The 24,350-nt window shown below is 47.2% G+C and overlaps 1 protein-coding gene across 2 annotated transcripts in view; it reads left to right on the plus strand.

Moving 5' to 3' along the window:
* The first annotated feature begins 9,356 nt into the window (after positions 1-9,356).
* PTCHD4 (patched domain containing 4) overlaps positions 9,357-24,350 on the plus strand; it is a 117,291-nt gene continuing 102,297 nt past the window's right edge. The window contains exon 1 of one of the 2 annotated variants that reach the window (XM_029072311.2): positions 9,357-9,962. In XM_029072311.2, coding sequence (XP_028928144.1) covers positions 9,357-9,962 — 606 coding nt within the window. The remainder of the gene's footprint in view (positions 9,963-24,350) is intronic. The other variant, XM_029072310.2, reaches the window with a different exon arrangement.

Consider the following 24,350-nt stretch of genomic DNA (forward strand, 5'->3'; position numbering starts at 1 on the left):
CTGAGTCGAATCCCAACTCCACCTTTGTGTTCCTCAGTTGCAGGGTAAGGGACAAGGTCAGAGTGGAGTGGTGGAGGTAAAAATGGACTTTGTAGGAGATGATTAAGAGTAGAGGTGGGGCTTGGATTCAGAGTGGGGACAGAAGGGCCACAAAAATCAAGAAGCAAAGCAGCTCTGGGGATATGGGGAAGGGAAGACCTTATCTGGGGTTGTGGTGAGGTTAAATCTACGTAAGTCATCTGGAAAGAGGTCAAGTATCGAACATAAAGATTTAAAGTACCGCACTGGCCCAGGTCAAGCAAAAATTAGATTTCATTAGAAATGACCAAAAATGTAGAGCACAGGGAAAAATACTTGTTTTCACTCAAGATCTTTTTCCTCGGCCATTTTCACTCTCTCCAGTTGAATCAATATTTTGTCTCCATGAAAGAAAAACCAGGGAATAAACCAAACCTAATACTATGTTACATTTTCAGGTTTCTCCTGAACCCTGCTCAGAAAAATAATAATTTCAGGCTCTGGGGGTGGTGAGTTGAAGATCTAAGCTTTAGTTGAAGATCAAAAATGAACATGTGGTTAAAAAAGAGAATGTAGGCACTCTCAAAGCTAGATGGTTCAAACAATACCATTTATTGAGCACTTACTAGGGCAGAGCACTGAACTAAGTGGTCCGGAAAATACAGTGCCATAGAGTTGGTAGACATGTTCTGTGTCCAGAAGGATTTTACAGTCTAGAGCAATGGATCCATTTAGAGTGATCCTTTGCTCCATCAACATTAACTTTCATCATGTCCAAGTCATCTGCTGTCCAGCCCTGAGAGGAAGTGTAATGGGCACAACCAGACTCATTGCTGCTGTCATACGGAAGAGAAGAGAGTTAGCCACTTGGGCAGAGACTCTGGAAGAGAATATTGGGTTGCTGGAAGAGGCTTGGGAGGAAGGGCTATATCAGAGACAGAGTAGCACAGGGTGTGTGCGGTGGAGGGAGAATGAAATTGCAGAAAAAGGAGCATGTCAAAAAGAGGAGGGATTAGAGTTGCAACTCCAGAGTGGATTGTGAGGCATAGCAAATGGAGAAGGAAAACATTGGAGGGGAAGGAGCAGTCTGAAACCATGGGGCCAACCAAAAAATGGAGACCAGAGAGAAGGGGGAGACTGGAGGGCAGGAAGCCAGGAGGGATTTCGATGGATTTGGGTTTCTTAGGAGTTGCCCCAAGGAGTCCAGTCATGTAATCTTGTTGTGGGAAGGGAATAAGTTTGTTTATTGTTACACTGTACTCTCCCGAATGCTTTATACAGTGCTCTGCACACAGTAAGTGCTCAATAAATTCAACTAATGAATGAATTAAAGAATAGAGAGAAAGGAGAAAAGGCAGAAAAGGCCCAAACATCAGGTTCAAACACAAAGAAACTCCTCTTACTCCCCCATTCTCCCCCTCCCCCTTCCCCAGAGAAAGACATTATTGGAATAGAGCAAAGCAGAAGTGGATGGAGGTAAGCTTGTCGTGGGCAAGGAATGCATCTACTAACTCTGTTAAGTTTTCATATTGCACTCTCCCAAGTGCTTAGTACAGTGGTCTGCACACAGTAAACGCTCGATTAATGCAATTGGTAAGAGGCAAAGAACCAATAGCAGGTGAGCCCACAACAGGGCCCCTGACTTTCTAATAACAATAATAATAATGTTGGTATTTGTTAAGCGCTTGCTATGTGCAGAGCACTGTTCTAAGCGCTGGGGTAGATACAGGGTAATCAGGTTGTCCCATGTGAGGCACACAGTTAATCCCCATTTTACAGATGAGGTAACTGAGGCCCAGAGAAGTTAAGTGACTTGCCCACAATCACACAGCTGACAAGTGGCAGAGCTGGGCTTCAAACCCATGACCTCCGATTCCCAAGCCCAGGCTCTTTCCACCGAGCCACTGTGTTCAATCAAACACATTTATTGAGTGCTGACCAGGTGCAGAGCACTGTACTAAGCACTTGGGAGAGCACAACATAACGGAGTTGGTAGACACTCTCCCTGCCCATGACAAGCTTGCAGGTTAGAAGGGGAAACAGACTGGGGCTTCCCAGATGGTAGCCCCTGTGCTTTTGGGGGATGGTCAAACCCCAGCATTTCTAGGCCCAACATTTTGCCTTATGTGTCTAGAGCACTGTCCGGTTTTCATTTCAATTCAAGCTGAGAAGTGCTACTGCTGCTCCAACTCTCCTTCTCCCCTGGATCGACCCCTAGTGACCCCTTAGAAGGCTTGCTCTGCCTGCTATTAGAGTCCAGAGGAAGACCTTTGCCCATGTCCTCATCTGACCGCTTGAGCAATGGGACCAGGGGAGTAACGTCCAGATGGCCATGTTTCTCCTGCCCCTTTCTGCTTGCTTCTGCTCTCCACCTTCGTCCTGATAATAATCGTGGCATTCGTTGAGCAATTACTAGGTGTCAGGCGCTGTACTGAGCACTGGGGTGGTTACAAGTTAATCGGCTCAAAGTCTTAATCCCCACTTAACAGATGAGGGAAATGAGGCACAGTGAAGTGACTTGCCCAAGGTCATGCAGCAGACAAGTGGCTGAGTCTTTCTGCTATCTTCTTGGCAGGATCTTTTTGGCTTTCTCTCCGCTGGCTCTTTCGACCCTCCAAGTCATCTCTCTTGCGTATACTTTGCTTTTTACCCTGGCTTTCCCCCTCTATCTCCGCTCCTTCCTTGGAAACGATAATCCCCCCACCCTTTTTATTTTACCTGGGTCTCCCCTCAGCTTTAAACGCTGCCCCTTCCCTTTTGGTAATCTTCTCCTGTGCCTATTTTTACCTCACCAGCTGTGGAAGTTTGGTTTCAGCACCTCTCACTCTTTAAAGTGTCCCTTCTCAGTGCAATCTACTTCTCCCTCCTTTCCCGCCTACTCTTTCAGCCGGCCCATTTTAAACACGACAAAATATGATCACTTTACTCAGAGAGGAAGAGAGAAAACTAAAATAGAATAGAGAGATAAGCGAGAGCTTAGTTTCCGTATCCCATTACTCTCCCCCTTTCCCTATCTTTAATTTAATTTAATGCCTATCTCCTACACTACATCATGAGATTCTTGAGGGCAGGGATTGTCCCAACTCTCATATGTTTAGGACACTGCTCTGCACACAATAAGCACTCAATTTGATTTTTTTTTTCCCCCCTGAAAATTATTTGCTGGTCTTGATCAGTTCTGTCAACTCTGTAAGCTAGGTAAAGGTAACAAAAAAGGTGAAACAGACTAGTTTGTCATGGTGTTTCGTGTCCCAGTATGGACTCCCATTGGGTAGGTTCTCTGCTCAAGCCCCCATTTTTCCCATTAAGGTTTTGTTCCACTTTCTCATCATATTTTGAAAGGTAGATCTCTCAGGGACTTTCTCTACACAGGAGGTTGGGGGAAGGGAATAGGCAAGAGAGAAGAAACCAAAGGCTCCTAATATTAATGTGGTCAAGCGCTTAGTACAGTGCTCTGCACACAGTAAGTGCTCAATAAATACGATTGAAGGAAAAGCATTTCCTTCTCAGCAGAGGAAAGGACTGTGTAAAGTTCTCTAAATTGCAGAGAGTATGGATCAACTGACTGGTTTGCCCACATGTCCCTAAGCTCTGGGGACTTCATGGGGATGTCACCTACCCGGTCCAGGCTTTCCCTCCCAGCATGCACTGGGAGAGCCACACCAGCCTTGCCAACTTTTCTAATCTTCTGTCCGGTGCTTCACATCTCCCCTTCTGAGGAGAAGTTGAGAATCCCACCTCCCGTCTTTTCCTCCCGAAAAGTTTCCCCTACCCGTCTTTCCCAGCCCTGCATATCAATTGGCTAGAAATTTAAATTTCTGATACTATATTAATGCCAGATGGATGTCGATTGGTTGGACGTGCACTTGCAGTCAGGTCTCCGACCTCGGGATGAGAAGAGACATGCTCCTAAAGAACCCCCTTGAAGGCAGGGAATGTGTCTGTCTATTGTTATATTGTACTCTCCCCAAGCGTTTAGTGCAGTGCTTTGCACACAGTAAGTGATTGAAAAATACAACTGAATGAATGAATAAAAACTCCCGTTCCAGTGCACGTGCCTTGTCCAATATTCATCTGCATGCACTCTTTCTGTTCCAACATCACAGCTCATTTTATCTGGCAGACACTCATGGTGGGGAGAACCTTTGCTGATTCCATAATGGTGTTCTACCCAAAATGCACAGTGAATCGTTATCATCCAGTCAGTTCTCTTATATCATCCATCCTTCAGGTTTCAAGACAAAGATGCTGACAGGGAGATTTTATCTGTGTGTTTGTGTACGTGAGTGTGTAACAGAGGCTGACATGATCAATCTGTGCAACCAGTGATCTCTTTGTGTACATATGTAACCTCATTGTGGGCAAAAATGTGTCTGTTTATTGTTGTATTGGACTCTCTCAAGTGCTTAGTTCAGTGCTCTGCACACTGAAACTTTCTATGTCTATATCTTGCAGTGGAGACCCTTCTCTCTGAGCTTCTGTCACGGAAATCTCCTTCTCCGAGCGTGTGCGTGCATGTTCACACAGACATACACAGCCTCGGTGGTTAGCTTTTCAGTAAGATGGAGTAGTGTTTACCAAACAGGCACCAGGGGGTCCCTTGTTCTAGAGTTTTCCCTTCCTGACCAGCCCCAGAAATCAAATAAGGCAGCCCAGATGAGAGAGAAGGAGGCAAAGAACCAGAGGTGGTTTAGCAATCTTTGTTTTTCTTCTTAGAGAAGATCATGAAATGAGCTCCAGGCTGAGAATATTATTTACCGTGTTTGTGCAAGGGTTACTGTACTAGGACTCAGGAGAGATGTCATAGCAGCCTCTGGGTCCTTACAGTCGAAGATAAAGACAACAGACACGACAATCGTAAATACAGGGGGATTGGGAGAGAGCTTTGTATGCAATCTTAAGGGTTTCTTTTCCTTCCCTCTTAGCTTTCCGTTCTCTTTCCACTCTCTAATTCATATAGAAGCAGCGGGGTCTGGCGGATCTGGAAGTCAGAAGGACCTGGGTTCTAATCCTTGCTCTGCCACTTGTCTGTTTTGTGACGTTGGGCAAGTCACTTAACTTCTCTGGGCCTCAGTTACCTCATCTGTAAAATGGTCATTGTGATTGTGAATCACTGTGGCACATGGATTGTGTCCAACCTGCTGACTTTGCACCTACCCCGGCAATTAATGCAGTGCCTGGCACATAGAAAGCACTTAACAGAAACAATAAAAAACTGTGATAAATATTTACTGTGCTAAATATTTAAATAAATAGGCTCCTGGACAGTGAGTCTCCCTAGTACTATCCAGTTCTGATGTCTGATAGAATTGCCCACTCATTGGGCCGGTACCACTGTTAGAACTGGTCTCCTCATGCTTTATCGATTACACTGACCGTTTTGGGAGGAAGAATAGTGGAAGCTATGTGATGGTAGAGAACTGTCTTCAGACACAGACTCCCCAGCCTGGAAAACCTCCTTTGTTAATTCTGCATCATTCATTCATTCAATTGTATTTACCGAGCACTTACTGTGTGCAGAGCACTGTACTCAGTGCTTAGAAAGTACAATTCACCATCCGAGAAGCCTTCCCTAATTCTTCCCTCACCTTTCCTGCTCAAGCCATCCCATCGACCATCACAGCTTTGTACATTCCCCTGTTTGTTTTTTGTCCATTCGCTCGTCTTTTATGTCTCTCCTCTCAAACTTAAGCATAATGTAGTTGTGGGATTTTTGAATGATCTCCTCCCCCCTTAGGTGGTCAACTGCTTGAGGACAGGGATCGAATCTTTTACTTGCGTGGAATACTCCCAAGCACCTTGTACCTTGCTCTGACCAGAGTGAGCACTCGATTAAGATCTTGTAAGCTTGGCTTAGTCCAAATTGGAGAAGGCTATTGTAAGTCAAATGGACTCGTTCCTTACCTTTTCTCTTGCTTGATTCTTCTGCTTTTGCATATATAGTCTAAAGCCATGCGCTAGTTTTTCAGAGCACAAGAGCTTTCAAGCGATTGCTGAGTGGAGTTAATAGGCACACACCTTTCTCCTACAAATATGCAGAATTACCAGATCAGTGAAATGAAGGGTTTGATTGTCCTTCCATATACTTTGCACCGCAATACCGATTCAGTCGATCATATTGTTTACTGTGTGCAAAGCACTGTATTAAACACTTGGGAAAGTACAACACAACGGAGTCGATAGATGCATTCCCTGTTCACAATGAGCTTACAGTCTGGAAGGGAAGACGGACATCAACACAAATTAAGGATACGTACGATAAACACGGGCCTGGGAGTCAGAAGGACCTGCGTTCTTATCCCAGCTCTGGAGCTTGTCTGCTGTGTGATCTTGGGAAAGTCCCTTTACTTCTCTATGCCGGTCACCTCTTCCGAAAAATGGGCATTAGGAGGACTGTGAGCTCCATGTGGGACAGAGACTGTGTTCAACCCGGTTTGCTTCTATCCACCCCAGTGCTTAGTACCGTGCCTGGCACGGAGTCAGCGCTCAACAGATACCATAGAAAAAAAGTGTTGTGGGGTTGAGGAAGGGGTGACTAAAAAATGCAAATCCAAGCGCAAAGGCAGAAGGGAGTGGGAAATGAGGGCTTAGTAGGGGAAGGCCTCTTGGAGGAGATGAGCTTTTAATGAGACTTTGATTCCTCCTCCTTAAGGCGTTTCGCTCTGCCCTGAAGGCTGAGTACCATTGGTTTCTTACCTAGAGAAGACCAGATGGTCCGTCTCTGTTGTAAAGTGCTTGCTGCCTCTCGAGTTGTTAAATCATTCATCCTTTGGCTTCCGTTTATACATTAGTAAACCTGCCGCTTATGTAATGGTGGTGTAGGAAAGCACTGTTCCGATGGTGCTCGTCGAACCTGTTGTGGCAGTCACCCTGGGGGAGGGCGGCTTGCCCCTCAGGTCCACAGTCATGGCCGTCGAAGGAAGCCACCTTCCAAGCCCACACGGAGGCCAGGAGCCACGTGTTCATCAGTCTCCGTCCCTAGATTCTCCCAGGTTTCTGGCACAGAGCACGCGCTTGATCTATCGCCAAGGCACTCGACGGACTGTTTTCGCGGAGGTGCGTTGTTTCGTTTCGTTTTTTGCCGTTGTTCCGCTCCCCAAGCTCTTGTGGTTCTGGAAGTAGCCAGCTCTCCGGTCCAATGTACTAGAGATGGGTCGGAATCTCGGTGACGGGGAGGGAGGCGAGGAGAAGTGGGTCTTGCGGGATCTTTCGCTAGTCTTTGCCTCCCACCTCTTCCCCATCAGGTGATTGCAGTTGGGGGGGGGGGAGTCCCCGCCTTCCCTTCTCCTGCAATTCCTAAAGTGCCTGTGGGATGGCCACCCCGAAATTTCAACCGGCGGGGAGGGCGAGCCTGCCCGTGAAGACGGTGAGGTCGACGTGGGACGGAGACTGCGTCCAACCCGATTCCCTCGCGGTCGCTCCGGCGCTTAGAACGGTGCCTGGCACATAGTTAGGGCTTAACAGATACCCTAATTATTATCGTCACTGCTATGGACCCAGAGCTCAGTAGAGTGCCCGGCACGTAGAGCCTAACGGATTCCTTCATTATCATCACTATCATCAACCAATCTGTCAGTCAGTGGTATCTGCTGAGCGCTCGCTGGGTGCAGAACACTGCACTGAGCGCTCGGGGGCTGCCCGGCTCGGCTCACCTGCAGTTCTCCACGGCGGATGGGGAAGGGGGAGAGCGCTTTAACCCTTAGCTGTCAAGCCGGGAAGGCGCATTCGGCGCTCTCTATTCTCACTTTGAGCGCACGCTCCGAGCTCTTCTCGGCAGATGCTCGGCTCCGGAGGGGGTGGGGGTGGCGAGGATCCTGGGGGAGCCCTAGGCTGGCAGAGCCGGTTAGGGAAGTCCCCCGCTTTGGGGAAGCGGGGGAGAGGCTCGGGGGGGAAAGCCAGCGCACATGCTTTGGGGTGTTAAAATGCAGCATCATCCTCTCCCTCCTCCTCCTCTCCCCGCCCCCTTTCCTAGGTGGGAAAACGAAATTCCCAAGGCGGAGGGCAACTGAGGGAAGAGGGTATCGCGGAGGCCGGGATCCTTCTCTCCCCCTCCCCTCCTGAATCCCCACCCCCCATTCCACCTGCAAGCCGGGACCCCGGCATCTCTCCCCCCCCCCCCCCCGAGCCCCCACCAGCTTCCAAAAGGGCAGGTGATGCTCCCCTTCTCCCTGCATCCCGGGGCGCACGCCTGCCTCTTCCAAGCCCGCGGCGGCCACATGGCCCGGCCCGAGCTTCTCTCCCTCCCCTCTTCTTTCCCAGCAGAAGGACTCGGATGGCCCGGGGCCGGACGGCTCTACCCTGAACCCACTTCAGCCGGGGAGGCTGGACAGGGGTGGGGAGGGAAGGAGGGGGCTGCCGCAGAGAGAGAGAGAGAGAGAAAAGAGAGAGGCGAAGGGCTAGAGACAGAGCCGGCATCTCATGCATGCCTGACCCTCAGCGGTGAGAGGGGCTGGGAGAGATGGGGGGGCGGGGGGGACGGGGACCCCGCCAATGCTGCTTCCAGCCGGAGCCACCCCCCAAACGGAACTCACACGTGGCCCCCTCCTCTTCTGCTTCCCCCTCTTCCCCCCTTCCTCTCCCTCCTCTTTCCCCTCTCTCGTCTCCCCTCTCTCCCCCTCTTCTCTCTCGCCCCCTGCTCCTCCCCCTCCCCTTCTCCCCCTCTCCTTTCTAACTCCCCTCCCCTCTCTAAGCCCCTCCCTTTTCTAAGCCCCTCCCCTTTCTAACCCCCTCCCCTTTCTAACCCTCCTCTTCCTCCCCCTCCTCTTTCTCCCCCTCCTCTCCCCTCCTTCCTCCTCTCCCCCCTCCCCTCCCTCCCCTTCTGTCCCGTCTTTCTCTCCCACCTCTTCTTCTCGCCCCCTGCTCCTCCCCCTCCCCTCTGTCCCACTCCTCTCTTCCTCCTCTCCCCCCTCTTCCGTCCCTTCTTTCTCTTCCACCTCTTCTTCTCGCCCCCTGCTCCTCCCCCTCCCCTTTCTCCCCCTCCTCTCCTCCTCCACTCCCCCCTCCTCTCCCTCCCCTTCCGTCTCTTCTTTCTCTTCCACCACTTCTTCTCGCCCCCCGCCCGCCCCCCTGCTCCTCCCCCTCCAGTCCCTTCTTTCCCTCCCTCCTCCTTGCCCCTCCACCCCCCGGCCCCTGCCCCTCTTCATATTTGCCCTGGGTGCTGCAACTTGCTGCAGTGTTTGAAAGCGGAGGCCCGGGGGCGAGGAGGGGGGCCTCTCTGAGTGTGTGTGTGTGTATGTGAGAGAGTGTGTGTGTGTGTGTTAAATCGGTCTTTTTTTGGGGGGGGGGGGGGAAAGGGAGGGCGGGGAAGAGGGGTCGGCCGGGGCGCTGACACATGTCACATGTGCTGTGGAAGGCGTCCGGGAGCGGCCGGCAGCGGCGGGCGGCTCGGGTGGAGGATGCTGCGGCAGGTCGTTCGCAGAGGGCTCCGCTGGTTCTGCTACAGGCTGGGCTTGTGCGTCAGCCGCCACCCGGTCTTCTTCCTCACCGTCCCCGCCGTCCTGACCATCGCCTCCGGCTTCGGCGCCCTCCACCGCTTCCAGCCCGAGGGCGACCTGGAGCGGCTGGTGGCTCCCAGCCACAGCCTGGCCAAGATCGAGCGGAGCCTCGCCGGCAGCCTCTTCCCCCTCGACCTGTCCAAGAGCCAGCTCTATTCGGACTTGCACGCCCCGGGGAGGTTCGGCAGGCTCATCCTCCTCTCCCCGCCCGGAGACAATATTCTGCTCCGGGCGGAGGGGATCCTGCAGACCCACCGAGCCGTGCTGGAGATGAAGGTGAACTACAGAGGCTATAATTATAGTTTTTCCCATCTGTGTGTGTTGAGGAATCAGGATAAGCGGTGCGTGCTGGATGATATCCTCTCGGTGCTAGAGGACCTCAGGCGGGCCGCCGTCTCCAATAAGACTTCGGCCGGGGGCCAGGTGAACTATCCCAACGCCAAATTAAAGGTAGGCTCCCCGCGGCATGCTTTCCACGATTAAAAGAGGCAGCGCCCCGTGCCTCTCCCTCCGTCCGGGAGAGGTGAGGCGGAGGTCCCGGCCTCCCGGGGCTCCCCCAGATGGGGCCTCTCCCATCCCGGGGAAGGGTTGCGGGAAAGGAGGGGGGAGATGGACCCGGGCAAGTGACCGTGGGAAGGGTACGGTTCGTCGGGGACTCCAATCCCCCCCTCCCTCCCAAAGAAAAGCCCCCGCTTTGGGGGGGAGAGGGAGACTCCCGTTCAAGACCCCGCGACTGCATCTCTCTTAAGGGTTAATGAATCTCCGGATGGGGCCGAGCCTGGGGACTGATTTCCTAAAGTAAGATTCGGGGGCGATGGGTCTTGTTTTCTTTCTCTTCTACTGTTACGGGCGACCCGTCCCGTTGGTGACGTCTATCTGAACCGCCGTTACTTATTTGCCTGCCTCGGGTTGGCTTCGCCGACGAGGTGAGCCTGGGTCCCCGAGGGTGGGACCGCCGGCGACGGGTCAAGGGCGCGGTAGGGGATTCCCGGAGATCTGTGCGGGGGCGTGAGCGGACGGCGTTGGGGAACGATGGGGCGACGATGATGGCGGTACCCGTTAAGCGCTCGCTGGGTGCCGGAGCGACGTACCGAACCCCCGGGGGGACAGAAGCCGATGGGGTTGGATGCACGTCTCGTAGCCGGTGGAGGAGATCCGGATCCGCCTCTGACTTCGTAGAGCGGTGGGCCGAGTAGCCTCGGAGGCGCCGGAGTCGCTTGCTCCCACGGAGTTCCAACCCCAGACGAGATTCCCGCGTGATGAGAGTCCAGCCGGCCCATCGCCGGGAATCCCGGTTACGGGGCAGTCCGGAGAAATCGTTTCGGGAGTCGAGGGGTCCGGCGATAGACTGTGGTGTTCGAAGGGTTTGTGCCTCACGTTCGGTTCCGGGGCTTTCTCTAGACGCGTGCTGTCCCAGCGCCTTTGCGGTGGTGACCGCATCACTCTGGGGCTAGAGGCCGACCCTCTTTGAAGAGTGGAGATGCTCTGAAATTCCTAGAAGTTTTAAAGATAGGTTCATCTTCACTCGGAAAGCTAATGGGGATCTCCTCCTGCCAAGACAAAGTGTGAATCAGTAAAGTTATTTTGTAACTTTCAGGGTGGTTCTGGGTTGATTCGAGCACGTTCATTTTTAATCAGGACTGGGAAAAATGGGAGAAAAAGTGTTAATCGCTCGTATTTATTGAACGCTCAGAGTGTGCGGAGCCCTGCACTGAGTGCTTGGGAGATGCCAGTATGGCAGAGTTGGGGGACACGTTCCCTGACCGCGACGGGCTTAGAGTCTCCTCTGTGGTTTCACTCAACCTCTGCCTCTCTCGGAGCTCCTCTCTATTCTGCCCTCATTCTTGTTGCTGTTCGTGTATTTTTCGGTAGGAAACAGGTTCCCTCCCTTCCCCGTTTTTCATGCTCGTGATGTGCCCTGGTTCTGCTTTCCCTCTGGTGCTCCTGTAGCTTTCCCCTTTCGCTTATGGCCTGTCCCCTTATTTCAGCGTGTATTCTTCCTGGATCCCTCTCGCCTCATCTTTCTTGCCTGCTTTTTGCTTTTCCCTCCTCAGGAAGCCCTCACTAGGGGCGGGGAGAATTATATCTGTAACGGATTTATTTCTATGTCCGTCTCTCCCTCTGGGCCGTAAGCTAGTCGTGGGCAGGAGATGTGTCTGTTTATTGTTATATCGTACGAGCGCTTAGTACAGTGCTCTGCGCACGGCACTCAATAAAGGGGATCGATTGAAATGGCAGGCTGAGCGGGGGTCCGAGGTGAATGTGAGTTTTGGCCCTGGGGCTGTGATTTCTTTCTAAAGTGTGATCTGGCGAGTCAGGTAAGCTTTTTCAGAGGGCCGGCGCTGGACACGACTTTTAATTGTAAGAACTGGCCAACTGGAGCGCGGTCTGAATCAGTCAGTGGTATGTATCGAGTGCTCGCCCTGTGCAGACCCCTGTGCTAAGCGCTGGGGAGAATACCCTACAACCGAGTTGGTAGATGCGTCCCCCTCCCATAGCGGGCTTACAGTCTAGAGGACCGTAGTGATTTCTGTGGCACAGAGATGTGGAGTCCAGCACTTCCCCCAAGTGACCTCCACATCCCTGGACTCAAGGACAGCTGGGAAACCAAATGTATTATTGGTGCGTTTTCAACCTGCGCGCATTGGCAGACCTTTCTCCGGTGTCCCCAATTCATAAATAATTTCTCGAGAGTCATGGGAGGGAAAGCCCTAAGCTTTCATTGAGTTTATTTTAGCACTGAATGGACTGGAAAGACTTTGAAGTGTGCCTACCTTAGGATTCTTTAGGAAAGCTCCCAACTGCCTGGCGAATGTGAGAACCATCTATTATACTCACTTTAAAGAGATCTAGAAGCCGGCAAGGGTTTTCGCTTTCCTGGTGATTTAAGCATAACTGGACTGATGAATCAACTCTTTTAAATCTGGATACGGATTCCCCCAGCTCTCCACTGATTAAAGGAAGAAAGAGAAGAGGCTGAGGGGTGTGTGGGGGGGAGGGGGGGGCGGGTGAACTCACATGGGTGTGCACCTGAACACGCATTAGTGTGTGCACCTGAATACACGTTAGTGTGTGCAGTTATTTTAATTTCCTAAACTTATCGAGATCAGACCCCTAAAATCTTGAAGTTTAAGCATCATCACTTACAGTGGAAATAAGTGAGAGATAGAAGAAAGCTCCTTAGCCTTGAACAACCCTATTTAGTTCCATATGGGAGGAAATGTGATGGGAAGAAAACTCCTTTAACCTTAAATCCACCTTCTTGTCTCAAAAACCTACCCTACTTTCTTTCTCCTGTGAGTCCCTAGAGTGCCTAAATGAATATTTTGTACATCTGAGGGTATATTAAGTCCACTGGGTTTATAACCTAGTGATTATATAATATGAATTATTTGGTTCATGGTGAGCAATACAGTGAATGACAGGTAACAGAGACTGACTATTAGGAATTGCACGTGCACCTTGGTCTTATGGTCTGGACATCTCCATCCTGTTTCAGATTAAGTTTATCTCAGTGTTCTTTGAGTGGGAGCCATTAGGGTGGGGGTGGGGTGTGTGTGTGTGTGTGTGAGAGAGAGAGAGAAGAGGAGAGAGAGAGAGAGAGAGATCGAGGATGGTTGCAAGAAGTAGATAAGCAGAAGCCAGCGAGATTCTTGGAAGGCAAAAGGGAAACAGTTGTTGTGGGGAATGGAGGAATTAAGGGTATTTGGCAGTATGGAGAAGACAAATGCTTTGGGGAGGGGAAATTTAGCTAGAAAAGCAGAAGACCAACTGCTTAAGAGAACTTTTTAGAAAACTTTGGAATGCACTAACTTGATTACAACCAAAAAGTAGAAACAGAGAGGGTATCACTGCATTGAAATCCAGCCTGTAAACTGAGTTAAGCTGTCAGAAATAAAGCAGGCAATACAAAGTGTTGAAATATGAATTTATAATGTTTTGTGGGAAAGGAGGCACATATTCTAATGGTATCTTCAGGGCTCGAACCCAAACTTAATTCAGTAATTTCTCTTACCTAAATTATCCTCTTCCCCTCCCACTCTGAGAACCCAATTTTTTTCTCTTTGTGTTTTTTAATCTCCCTAAATGGCCATCAAGGGAAGCAGCATGGTCTAGTGGAATAAATACGGGACCGTAAGTGCTTAGTACAGTGCTCTGCACACAATAGGTGCTCGATAAATACGATTGAATGAATGAGCCAGAGGACTTGGGTTCTAAACCCAGCTCCACCACCTTCCTGCTCTGTGACCCTGGGCAAGGCACTTAACTTCTCTGATCCTCAGTTTCCTCAAATGCAAAATTTAATACCTGTTCTCCCTCTTACTTGGACTGTGATCACCATGTGGGACAGGGACTGATTAACTTGTAGGTACCCCAGCACTTAAAACAGTGCGTGACATGTAAACACTTAACCAATACTATTAAAAAGTGCTTCCAGTGCCTAGAACAGTGCTTGGCGCATAGTAAGCGCTCAACAAATACCATAATTATCATGATCAGAGCCACAGTGTTGTCCATCATGTGTCATCCAAAATGGGTTGCATCTTAGTGTAAAACAAACCTCATATCTGCAGACACACAGGGCCAGAGGTTTGTGGTTTGAATAGAAGACACTTTCTCTGGAGAACACTGAGCTGAAATATCTAAACACCTCAGTGGAGAATAATCAGCTTCTGGATATGGTTTTGCTGGAAATCTAACAAAAAAATGGATAAGCATGTCCAGAGTCAGCCCTCCTGGGAGAGGGGGCACACAGAATCAGTGAATCAATTGTATTTATTGGGTGCTTACTGTGTGTAGAGCGGTGTACCAAGTGCTTGGGAGAGTACAATGCAACGGTACAACAGACACTTACCTGTTCCATGACAGGCTCACAGTCTGGAGGCACTGTGATGTTTGAAAGCCAAACACCTACAATCTCATGAAATTTTCTCCCTTTCTGGTTTCTGGCACAGAACCTATGGGCACATTGAACCGCAACAAGTAATTTCAGGTACTCCTCCTTTACTTTAAAAAAAAAAAAAATGGACAGTCTCTGAGGGAAGGGAAGGAAAGGCTTCAGAGGGGTGAGGTCACAGGAATGTCCATCAACTATGTCAGTCCAAGAAAGTGACATTTACATCGCTACCAGGGTTACAAAAAAAGCTTCTATGTCCTGAACCCACTAGTGGGGTTAGGTGAGAGAGACAGCCTCTTCAAGGAGCTGAAGACCTATGCCTTTCGTAATGAATTTTACCACAGCTATGGGTCTTTACTGCAATGCCCCTGAACGTTAAGGTGGATTTTCTTTTGATGCAGCCATCTCTCCTGTCAAACTTTGTTAATACGCTAATCCACGTTCTCAAGCCGGCATCTTTTTGAGGGCAAGCGGGACTGCATGCAAGAATAATTGCTTAGATGGAATTTCCCAGAAGATTTTCACAGAGCATAGACTGTGGAAGTTAAAGATCTGGAAAGATTATCTTAGGGTCATTTAGCCAGCCTCCTATCTCCTAAGCATCCTATTTTAAAGACATTCAAGAAAGAAGTTATTTAATTCTATTCTTGTGACAAACTATAGTCCAAAAGTTCATCTCTTGGCCGCCACTATTTATGAGCTGTTATTATTTATACCCATTTCCTTTTGTACCCCCTTCAAGGGGTTAAAAGAACAAACCCACAACAGAACAACTTTTGATTAGCAACCCCTGGTTTACAACTTTTCATATATTCCAAGTTATTGTTGCCCGGTCTTGTTCTTCTTTAGCTTTAATAATCCCAGTTCCTTCCCCTCTGTCCTGGCAGAGGCAGAGTTCCTATTAAATCTGTTCTTAAAACCTCTTAGCAGAGGCTAGTCAAAGCATCGATCGAGTCCAGGTTTGACGGTCAAGTTGCTTCAGAAACTAGAGGGTTTAATTTCAAATTGTTGTTAAAGTCAGAGTTGGTGGTGGCAGGTAGCTGGGTTTCAAAGTCGTTTTGTAGCAGTCCCCTTCAGGGGTTCAAGCAAATTCAGTGAGAGAACAGAGCATCTGATCTGAAATGGTGTGATAGGGCTCAAGAGTCTTATGTAGGCGGGTGGGAGATTTCAGAGGAGCGTCTAGAGAATTTTAGCAGGTACTTTTCCCACTCTTCAGAATACTGTAAAATCCAGATAAAAATTGAGGCCATTACCTGGTTAGGCACAGTGCTAATTACTGTATTTCAATATTTTCTGAAAACTCTGAAATTAAATAAAACCGCTCCTTTAAGGGAAAAAAAATCAGCTGTTATTCTTCAGACTTCTTTACAGTTATTACACAATAGCAGCATTACACTCTAGTTATAGCCAATTATGTAAATATTATGTAAGAACCCGAGGTATTGTAGCTTTATGTGGGAAAGTGTGGGGAAAGAGAAATACAGTTATAGCGGGAGGATTTTTTGAAGAGGTCCCTCAGTCTGTGCTTTTCTGAGACAATTATTTGTGTGCTACTCAGTCTTTCACAAATCAAGGCTCATTTTATGTCATTCAAGCAAACCCCGAGTTTGTGAAAGACTCTGATGAACAGCACTTGAAACCGATGGTCTCTTCTTTTTGCAGCAAATGACCCTTTCTCAACGGCATTCCCTACCTGGGGGACCCCGGGGGACAATGATACGTGTCTCGATCTCCGGAGCTGATAAACATTAGCATGCTCTTAGGGGAAAATGGCTCCTTTGGCCTTTTAGGTCTTGGCATTAGGACAACAAGCTCCGATGAGGACCCTAAAGCAGCAGGGAAGCTTGGATACAATGCTGTGTCGGGCGGGGATGCTCCTTCACTCTCCTGTCTCTTTTTTTTTTTGCCGGGGGTTCATCCCTTCAGGAAAGTGATGAGTCCAGTTCCTTACTTCCCTCTCCCCTGAAAGATTTTCCCACGGACATACCTGCTCTCTACCCAAACGACCCTCCCAATTCCCGATAGACGATCCTCTTCAGGGTCATGATTTCCTGACTGATGGGAACAAATTGAATCCCTAGAATCAAAAGCTCAGCTTAGTGTACTTCCAGTCTCTGAAGTCTTCCTGGATGGCATTGTCCTTCCTGGCTCTGGGGTTGTTTCATAGAAATGACAAAAGCAAATTCGTAATGTTCCATCATTTAACGTGAGGATGGGATTAAGGGATTGAATTGATCAACTGATTCTCCCTATGCCCAATATCTAATGGACCGAAAGAGGGGTGTTGGGGGATCACAGATAGGAGTGACTGTTCAGGACAGAGTTCTAAAAATTGCTTTTATCGATATAAATATTTCATTATGAGCTGGTTGTAAATAGTCGGCTTTTGTAAAAGAAAATGAAGAAAAATGCCATCGGTCTCTCTGCTCTGGGTCTACTGGTTGACCTTGAGCGAATCACTTCACCTCTCTGGGTTTTCACTGCTCACATATCAACCGGAGAAAATACAGCATTAGCCAGAAAGACTGTCCTATGCCCCAGAAGACTGAAATGTTCCTAATCTTTATCTTATGAGTGCCTGAAATCATCAATTTTCTTAACCAGTCATATTCATCCAAAGTATTTTTGTGGCCAATATCAGTAGCAGTCTTGTTACATTGTACTCTACCGAGCACTTAGCACAGTGCTCCACACATAGTAAGTGCTCAATAAATACTATTGATTGGCTGTCTATTAATAGTAATAATACTCAGTGAGCACCCACTTGGTGCAATTCACTGAACTAGATGGATGAAAACCACAAAACAAAGAGTCCCATGTTGGGGTCTTATTTCTGTGACCTTGCCTCTACCCCAACATTTAGCACATAGAGTTTAATAACTGATCTGCATCTTATTATTCATCTAATGAACTTAATACAGAGAGCAAAATGCAAATCTCAAAGACTGTCGGACCAATAATAAGAAAAGCAACAGAAGAAACCACTGAACGAGGCAGAAATATAGCATGGTAGATTTAAGGACATTTTGGACAAGAATATCAGGGAGCAATTTAGTACAGGTGAGAAGTAAAATGTGTAAAGATCTGATGTAACAATGGAGAAAGCCTGCAGATAGAATTGATGAAAATTGATTAAGATGGTTAAGCAAAACTGAGCCATGGGATAAAGAACACCAAAAAAGTGATATCACTGTTAAATGAGCAGGTTATTAGTGGATGAAGAAATCTTCATAACTTGGCTCTAGCGCCATCGTTTTAGATGTTAGAAGTCTGGTGCTGGGAAGCAGCATGGCCTAGTGAATAGAGCAAGGGCCTGGGAATGTGTTTTTCGTTCAAAATGCATATACAGTTAAGGGGATTTCAGACATCCAGAAGTCACAGCAAAGCTCTCTATTCTGCTCACGTCAGTAGTAGGACCTGGGTTCTAATCCCAGCTCTGCCACTTGTCTGTTGTGTGACCTTGGGCAAGTCACTTCACTTGTCCATGCCTCAGTTACCTCATCTATAAAATGGGGATTGACTGTCTCAAACCTGATTACCTTGTATCTACTCCTGCGCTTAGAACAGTGCTCGGCACATAGTAAATGGTTAACAAATACCATAAAGGCCCCCAGAAATTCTTAGTTTCAGTCCTGCTTTAGCATAGTTTTCCGGGGGAACCTTCTTCTCTATCTGCTAATTTTTCATTTTTAGTATCTCCATCCGTGAAAAGAATTGCTCTATCTCACGTGATGCAAGTCACAAGAGGATTAATTAATAACTGTCAGAACCTTTAAGACCACTATAATTCATTCCTGGAGCTGCCTCAACTTCCCTAAAGAGACCCATATTACAAAGCAATTGGCATATTAGAAGAAAAGTGTTTTTCGTTCAAAATGCATATACAGTTAAGGGGATTTCAGACTTCGGAAAGTCACAGCAAAGCTCTCTATTCTGCTCGGGTCAGTAGAAATCTCTCCATTAGTGGCTGAGTAGATTCACAAATCATTTCTTCCCTCCTCTTATTGTTTTAAAATAGCAATTACAAATCTCTTGAGACAGTGTAATTTAATAATATTCCCCAACCTGTGTGAAACAAGCTGAGCCTCATAGACCATTCATAATGGTAGCCTTTCCTGAGAGGGGAAACAATTGCATCTGAAATTCCCCAAATTCCTTTGTGTTTGCCAATGATGGTATTGATTTGGCCCCCATGTTTGAGCCAAGCACTATGCAAAGCGCTGGGATAGATATGAGATAATCAGATTGGACTCAGTCCTTGTCCCTTGTCTGTCCCTCGCTGTTGATAAGGGAGGGAGGACAGATATTTTATTTACAGATGAGGAAAAATGAGATATGGAGAAGTTAAGTGACTTGTTCCACGCCCCAAGCAAGGGGCAGAGTTTGTTCATTCAGTCTTATCTATTGAGCGCTTACTGTATGCAGAGCATTGTGCTAAGCGCTTGGGAGCTTTGGGACCAGACCTTGAGTTCCCCATTTCTAGCCCTGTGCTTATTTTTCTTTAGGCACTTTACTATAGCATAATGTTATATTTATCCAGTGAGTTGGTCCATCTTGTACTGCACCTCCATAGGTGTACTTGGTCAATAGAGAATCCCAAAATTGGAAGAGATTTTGAGAGCTCTGAGTGACCCTCTGCCTTTTAAGTAGGAGAACTCGAAACCATTCTGTTCAGATGGAATTTGGCCCATTTTTAGGAACTTCCAGGTAAGACCACATAGCTTCTGTTTGTAGCTTATTCTACAAACCCTTCCTTGTAACTTTTCTATGATCAAAACACATTTTTTTCTCATGACCCTTCCTCTGTGGAGATGGAGAACAGCAGCTCACAATCCTCTCTACCACTCTCCTGTTCTCTGCTGGAGTCATCAGCAACTCAACAGCCCACACTCAAATCTCCCTGAGAATGGGGTCAGGCGAGTGAGGCCAAATTCATTCAATAGTATTTGTTGGGCGCTTACTATGTGCAGAACACTGTACTAAGCACTGGGAATGTACAATGCGGCAACAGATAGAGACAATCCCTGCCCAATAACGGGCTCACGGTCTAAACGCCATGGATCAATCAGTGGTGTACATTAATAATAATAAATGTGATATTTAAGCACTTAGTATGTGCCGGGCACTGTACTAATTGCTGGGGACGGTTCAAGCAAGTTGGGTTGGACGTGGTCCCTGTCCGGCATGAGGCTTAGTCTTAATGCCGATAATCGAATGTACCGATTTGTACATTCCAAGCGCTTAGTACAGTGCTCTGCACATAGTAAGCGCTCAGTAAATACTATTGAATGAATGAATCCCCATTTTATAGGTGAGGTAACTGAACCCCAGAGAAGTCAAGCAACTGGCCCAAGGCCACACAGCAGGCAAGTGTTGGAGCATGATTAGAATCCATGACCTTCTGGTTCCCAGGCCCGAGCTTTAGCCACTCTGCCATGCTGCTTCCCCCTAGCGCTTACTGTGTGCAGAGAACTGTGCTAAGCATTTGACAGGATACACTAGTGCTTGGGAGAGTATAATGCAATCACAGATAATCCACATTCTAACTCATGTTATCCAATAATTCAGCCCCTTTGTTTTCTATGGATTCTACCTGAGTAGCTGTGTTAATTTGGATCTCTCCTCTGCTTGTATTTCCAGAACCCTCCTTAGGAGATGAGCAGGCAGTCACCTGAGGAGTTTAACAATCAAAAAGTGGTATTTATTGAGCTCTTACTGTATGCAGAGCACTGTACTAAGCACTTGGGAGAGTACAGCATAACAATATCACAGACACAGCCCCTGCTCACAGTGAGCTTATAGTCTACTGGGGCAATTGTCCTCAGGAGAAAGCAGAAGAGAGAAGCAAAAGCAAAAATCCTGAATAGGCCACAGACGAGATAATCAGTGGCTGAAAATCTTGAGCTACTGTAAGGAGGTCCATTATATTGGTAGGACTTGTCATGCCAAGATGTTTTTTGAGGCTAGATTTGAAAGATTTTCCATCAGTTGTTGCCATTCAGATTAAAGTCATCCAAAGCCTGATCAAGCTCACTGAAATATAACCAGGGCAAGATTTTGCCATGGTCACTTAACTCTGAAAGTTAGAATCAGCATAAAAGCCCAGCGATGATCATTAGTTAAAAATTAATTCAGAGTAGGCTGGTCTAAAGCTTTTGGGAAAAAAAAACCAACTACCAAAAATGAAAAATGTGGACCTTGGAAATAGTCTAAGGGTCTGGTTCAAACATGCAGGTTAACGAACTGGAGTCATTAATAGGGTGGGGGTCTTCAAGCAATTAGAAAGTGGTCTAGTGGAAGGAGCACAAGCCTGACAGAGGATCTGGGTTCTAATCCCGGCTCTGCCGATTGCTTGCTTTGTGGCCTTGGTCAAAACACTTAACTTCTCATGTGGAACAGGGACTGTGTCTGACCTAATTGACTTGTAGCTACCCCAGTGCTTAGAACAATATTTAACACATAGTGTTCAACAAATATCATAAAACAAACATATCACTCTATCTCCCCATCACTGATGAGTATAGAGTATATGAGTATAGTTATTCTCAACACACTTTCAAAATTTTCCATAATTTTCTGGATATGAGAAAACTGATAAAAACCAAGTCAAATGAAAATATTTGAAAGCTCTGGGGTTGTCAACCACTAAAAGAACAGAATGATGAGGTCTGATTTTCTTTTAAGGAAAACATTACTGTATTGTAAGCTCCTCAAAGGCCCCTAACTCTATAGTACTGTATTTTCCAAGCACTCAGTTCAGGGCTCAGCATAGAGTAAGCACCAGATAAATACCACTGATCGATTACAAATTTGATACATTAATCCACCTCTATGGTGTTTTTTAAACAAGTGACCTAGAATGATCCCACCTGCAGAAATAGAGAAATTGCAGCTTTATGGTGTAGGAGGAGAACAAAGCAAATTTGCTTAGGCTCCAAAGATGCATCTCTACTGGCATCATAATAGGGAAATGAGCAATTACTTGATGAATTTGATCAATTTGGAAAATATATCTGGAAAATCAGCTCACAGAAAGCCCTCTCTCATTTTTCTCAGTAGCATTTTTAGATATCTTGATAATCTTCCATCTCCATTGGAAGGGGACCATCAAGTAGAGAAGTAGTGATGCCTAATGGAAAGAGTATTGTCCTGGGATATAGAGGATCTGGGGTTCTAGTCCCAGATCTCCCATTTTTCTGCTGTGTGACCTTGGGCAAGTCACTTGACTACTCTGTGCTTGTTACTTTATCCCTGAAATGGGGATTAAGACCGTGAGCCTTATGTGGGACAGGGACAATTTCAAACCAATTATTTTCTGTCTCTCCCAGGGTTTAGTACAGTACCTAGTGCATAGTAAGCACCTGAAAAAGACAATAAACATTTACGCTCACTCTAGCCTGTTTTTCTTTCCAGCTACATATCAGATAGAGGCCAAGGATGAACGTGGCCTAATGGTTAGAGCACTTCTCTGTGCCTCAGTTACCTCATCTGAAAAATGGGAGGAAGACTATGAGCCTCATGACTGTGCCCAACCTGATTACTTTGCATCTATCTCAGAGTTTAGTAATAATAATGATGGTATTTGTTAACTTCTTACTATGTGCCAAGCACTGTTCAGTCCCTGGCACCTAGCAAGCACCTAACAAGGCCATGAAAATAAAATGAAAAGCAAGAGCCTAACTCATTGAGCTCAGCCCACCATAGGTCTTCCAATTCTAGCTTTCCTAGACTTTTCTCAGATTTTGTGCTGTCCATCAGCAACTAACAAGAAAATGTTGGGGATACAATTATGACAGATTAGGCTCATGGTGGCCACACCCCAAGCATCTCAGCAGCCAATGTTGGACAGGTTGGAGTGTTCCTGCCACTTGCTGCCACTGGTCACCTCAATATCTGCCAATCCTTCATGGTGAGCTCCTTGTTCCATCTGTAAACCACACAGGACACTAGTAATAATTGTGCTATTTGTTAAGTGCTCTGTGCTAAGCACTGTACTAAGTGTCGGGTTAGATACCAGCCAGTTGGGTTGGACACAGACCCTGTCCCAAATGGGGCTCATGGTCTCAATCCCCATATTACAGATGAGGGAACTGAGGCACAGAGAAGCTAAGTGACTTCACCAAGGTCACAGAGCAGAACCCAAATCCTTCTGATTCCCAAGCCTGAGCTCTATCTACTGGCCACACAACTTCTCAGTGGGATACAGCTGTCTCTGCCAGACACTACGGGCTTTTTGATGGACAGCTGTAGTGGAAATATGGAGTAGCCCCCTGTGGTTATAGTAGCTTCAGTAAGCTTTAGTTTATCTTCTGCCACAGATTTATAGAATATTTCTTGGTGGGTATCTGACTTGTATTTTCCTTTATGACATCTCTTTTCCCTTATATGCTTGGAGTATCGAACCCTCTTTCAGGATGGATCTCTCTCCCTGGAGGTATCCCCACCCACTGTCTCCTCATCCCACTCTGAGTTCCAGAAAATATGGTCATTTTCCCCTTAGATCATCTACTCTGTAGATAACTGCTTCAGTGCACTCAGGATCTGCCTTTGGGGGGATCGGCCCTTCATCGTTAATCTGGGCTTTAGGGTTTGATCAGTGAAGGTAGAAGGTAGAAAGTTGTGGACCAAGGCTCCTACTGTCATTCATTCATTCAATCCTATTTATTGAGCATTCATTGTTGCGGAGCACTGTACTGAGCACTTGGAAGACTACAATACAAAAATTAACAGACTGTCTTGGAGACTCTGCAGAATGTCTGTTTTTTCCCCCAAATAGTTTTCTGAAATGGTCCTTAATCACCACTGGCCAATCTAAGAAAGGGAATTTCCACTGCTACTATCAGAAATTGACAAGCAGCCTACATTTCTCCATAGACTCTCCTATCCCTGGCCTTTAGTGAACCTCAATGAAGAAAACAATTTGGAGGGCAGACTTTTCCTTTTATAGTTTCTAAACATGTTTTACCCCATACTCTTGGGATTAAAGCCCACACCATCTGTCTCTCCCACCCACCACAACTAGTTCTCTCAGCCCTCCACAGCCGCCCCCACCCCTCCAGCTCTTCTTAGGTTTTTCTCAGCAACTCTGACACTCTCCTTCTTTCTCGCATTCTCTTCTACACTGATCCTTACGGACTTCAGGATGCTTGGGGTCTGTTCGTGACCATCCAGCCACCCACTTCCTCTCACTTCTCAACTTTGCGGATCTCCTGCATCACCCCACCTCACACCCACCAACACAGTTTTAAAGTGCTTCTAAAATCCTACCTCCTCCAGGGAACTTTCCCCAATTAAATGTTGTTTTCCCCAGCTTATGCCCTCACTACTACCTCATCACTTTTATATCTTCTACTTCTTTGTGCCCTTTGGGCTTAAAATTGTGTATGCTAGGCTGTTGGAGTACTTCTACCTATTATAAATTATTACGCCTGCTTTCTCCAACTATTGCCTTATTTCCCTGCTCTCATTCTGGTCTAAACCCCTCAAATGGGCTGTGGACTCTCATTGCCTCTTACTCCCTTCTTCACCCACTACAATCTGGTTTCCCCCCCTTTTACTCTATTGACATCACACTCTCCCAAGTCAGCAATGATCTCCCCTTTTCCAAATTGAAGAATCTTTGAATTTGGGAACCACTTCTTCCTGGAAACACTATCTGATCTTGTTTTTACTGGCACGGTGTTCTGCATTTTTCTCTTACCTCTCCAGTCACTGTTAGTCTCTTTTTCTGGCTTGGCTTCCCTCCTCACTCCTGCCCCTAAAAGTTCTTATCCCCGAAGCATCCGTTCTAGGTCTTCGCACTTTGTGCCGGATCCCTCACTGATCGCGTATAACTGCTCAAAAAATACGACTGATTGAACACTTCCACTCCTGCAACTTGAGATACCACCTGTCTGTCCTAAATCTTTCTCTCTAGCCTCGACTTTTCTACCCCTCTGCAA

The sequence above is a fragment of the Ornithorhynchus anatinus genome, chromosome 9 (assembly GCF_004115215.2).
Source record: "Ornithorhynchus anatinus isolate Pmale09 chromosome 9, mOrnAna1.pri.v4, whole genome shotgun sequence".
Lineage (NCBI taxonomy): Eukaryota > Metazoa > Chordata > Mammalia > Monotremata > Ornithorhynchidae > Ornithorhynchus > Ornithorhynchus anatinus.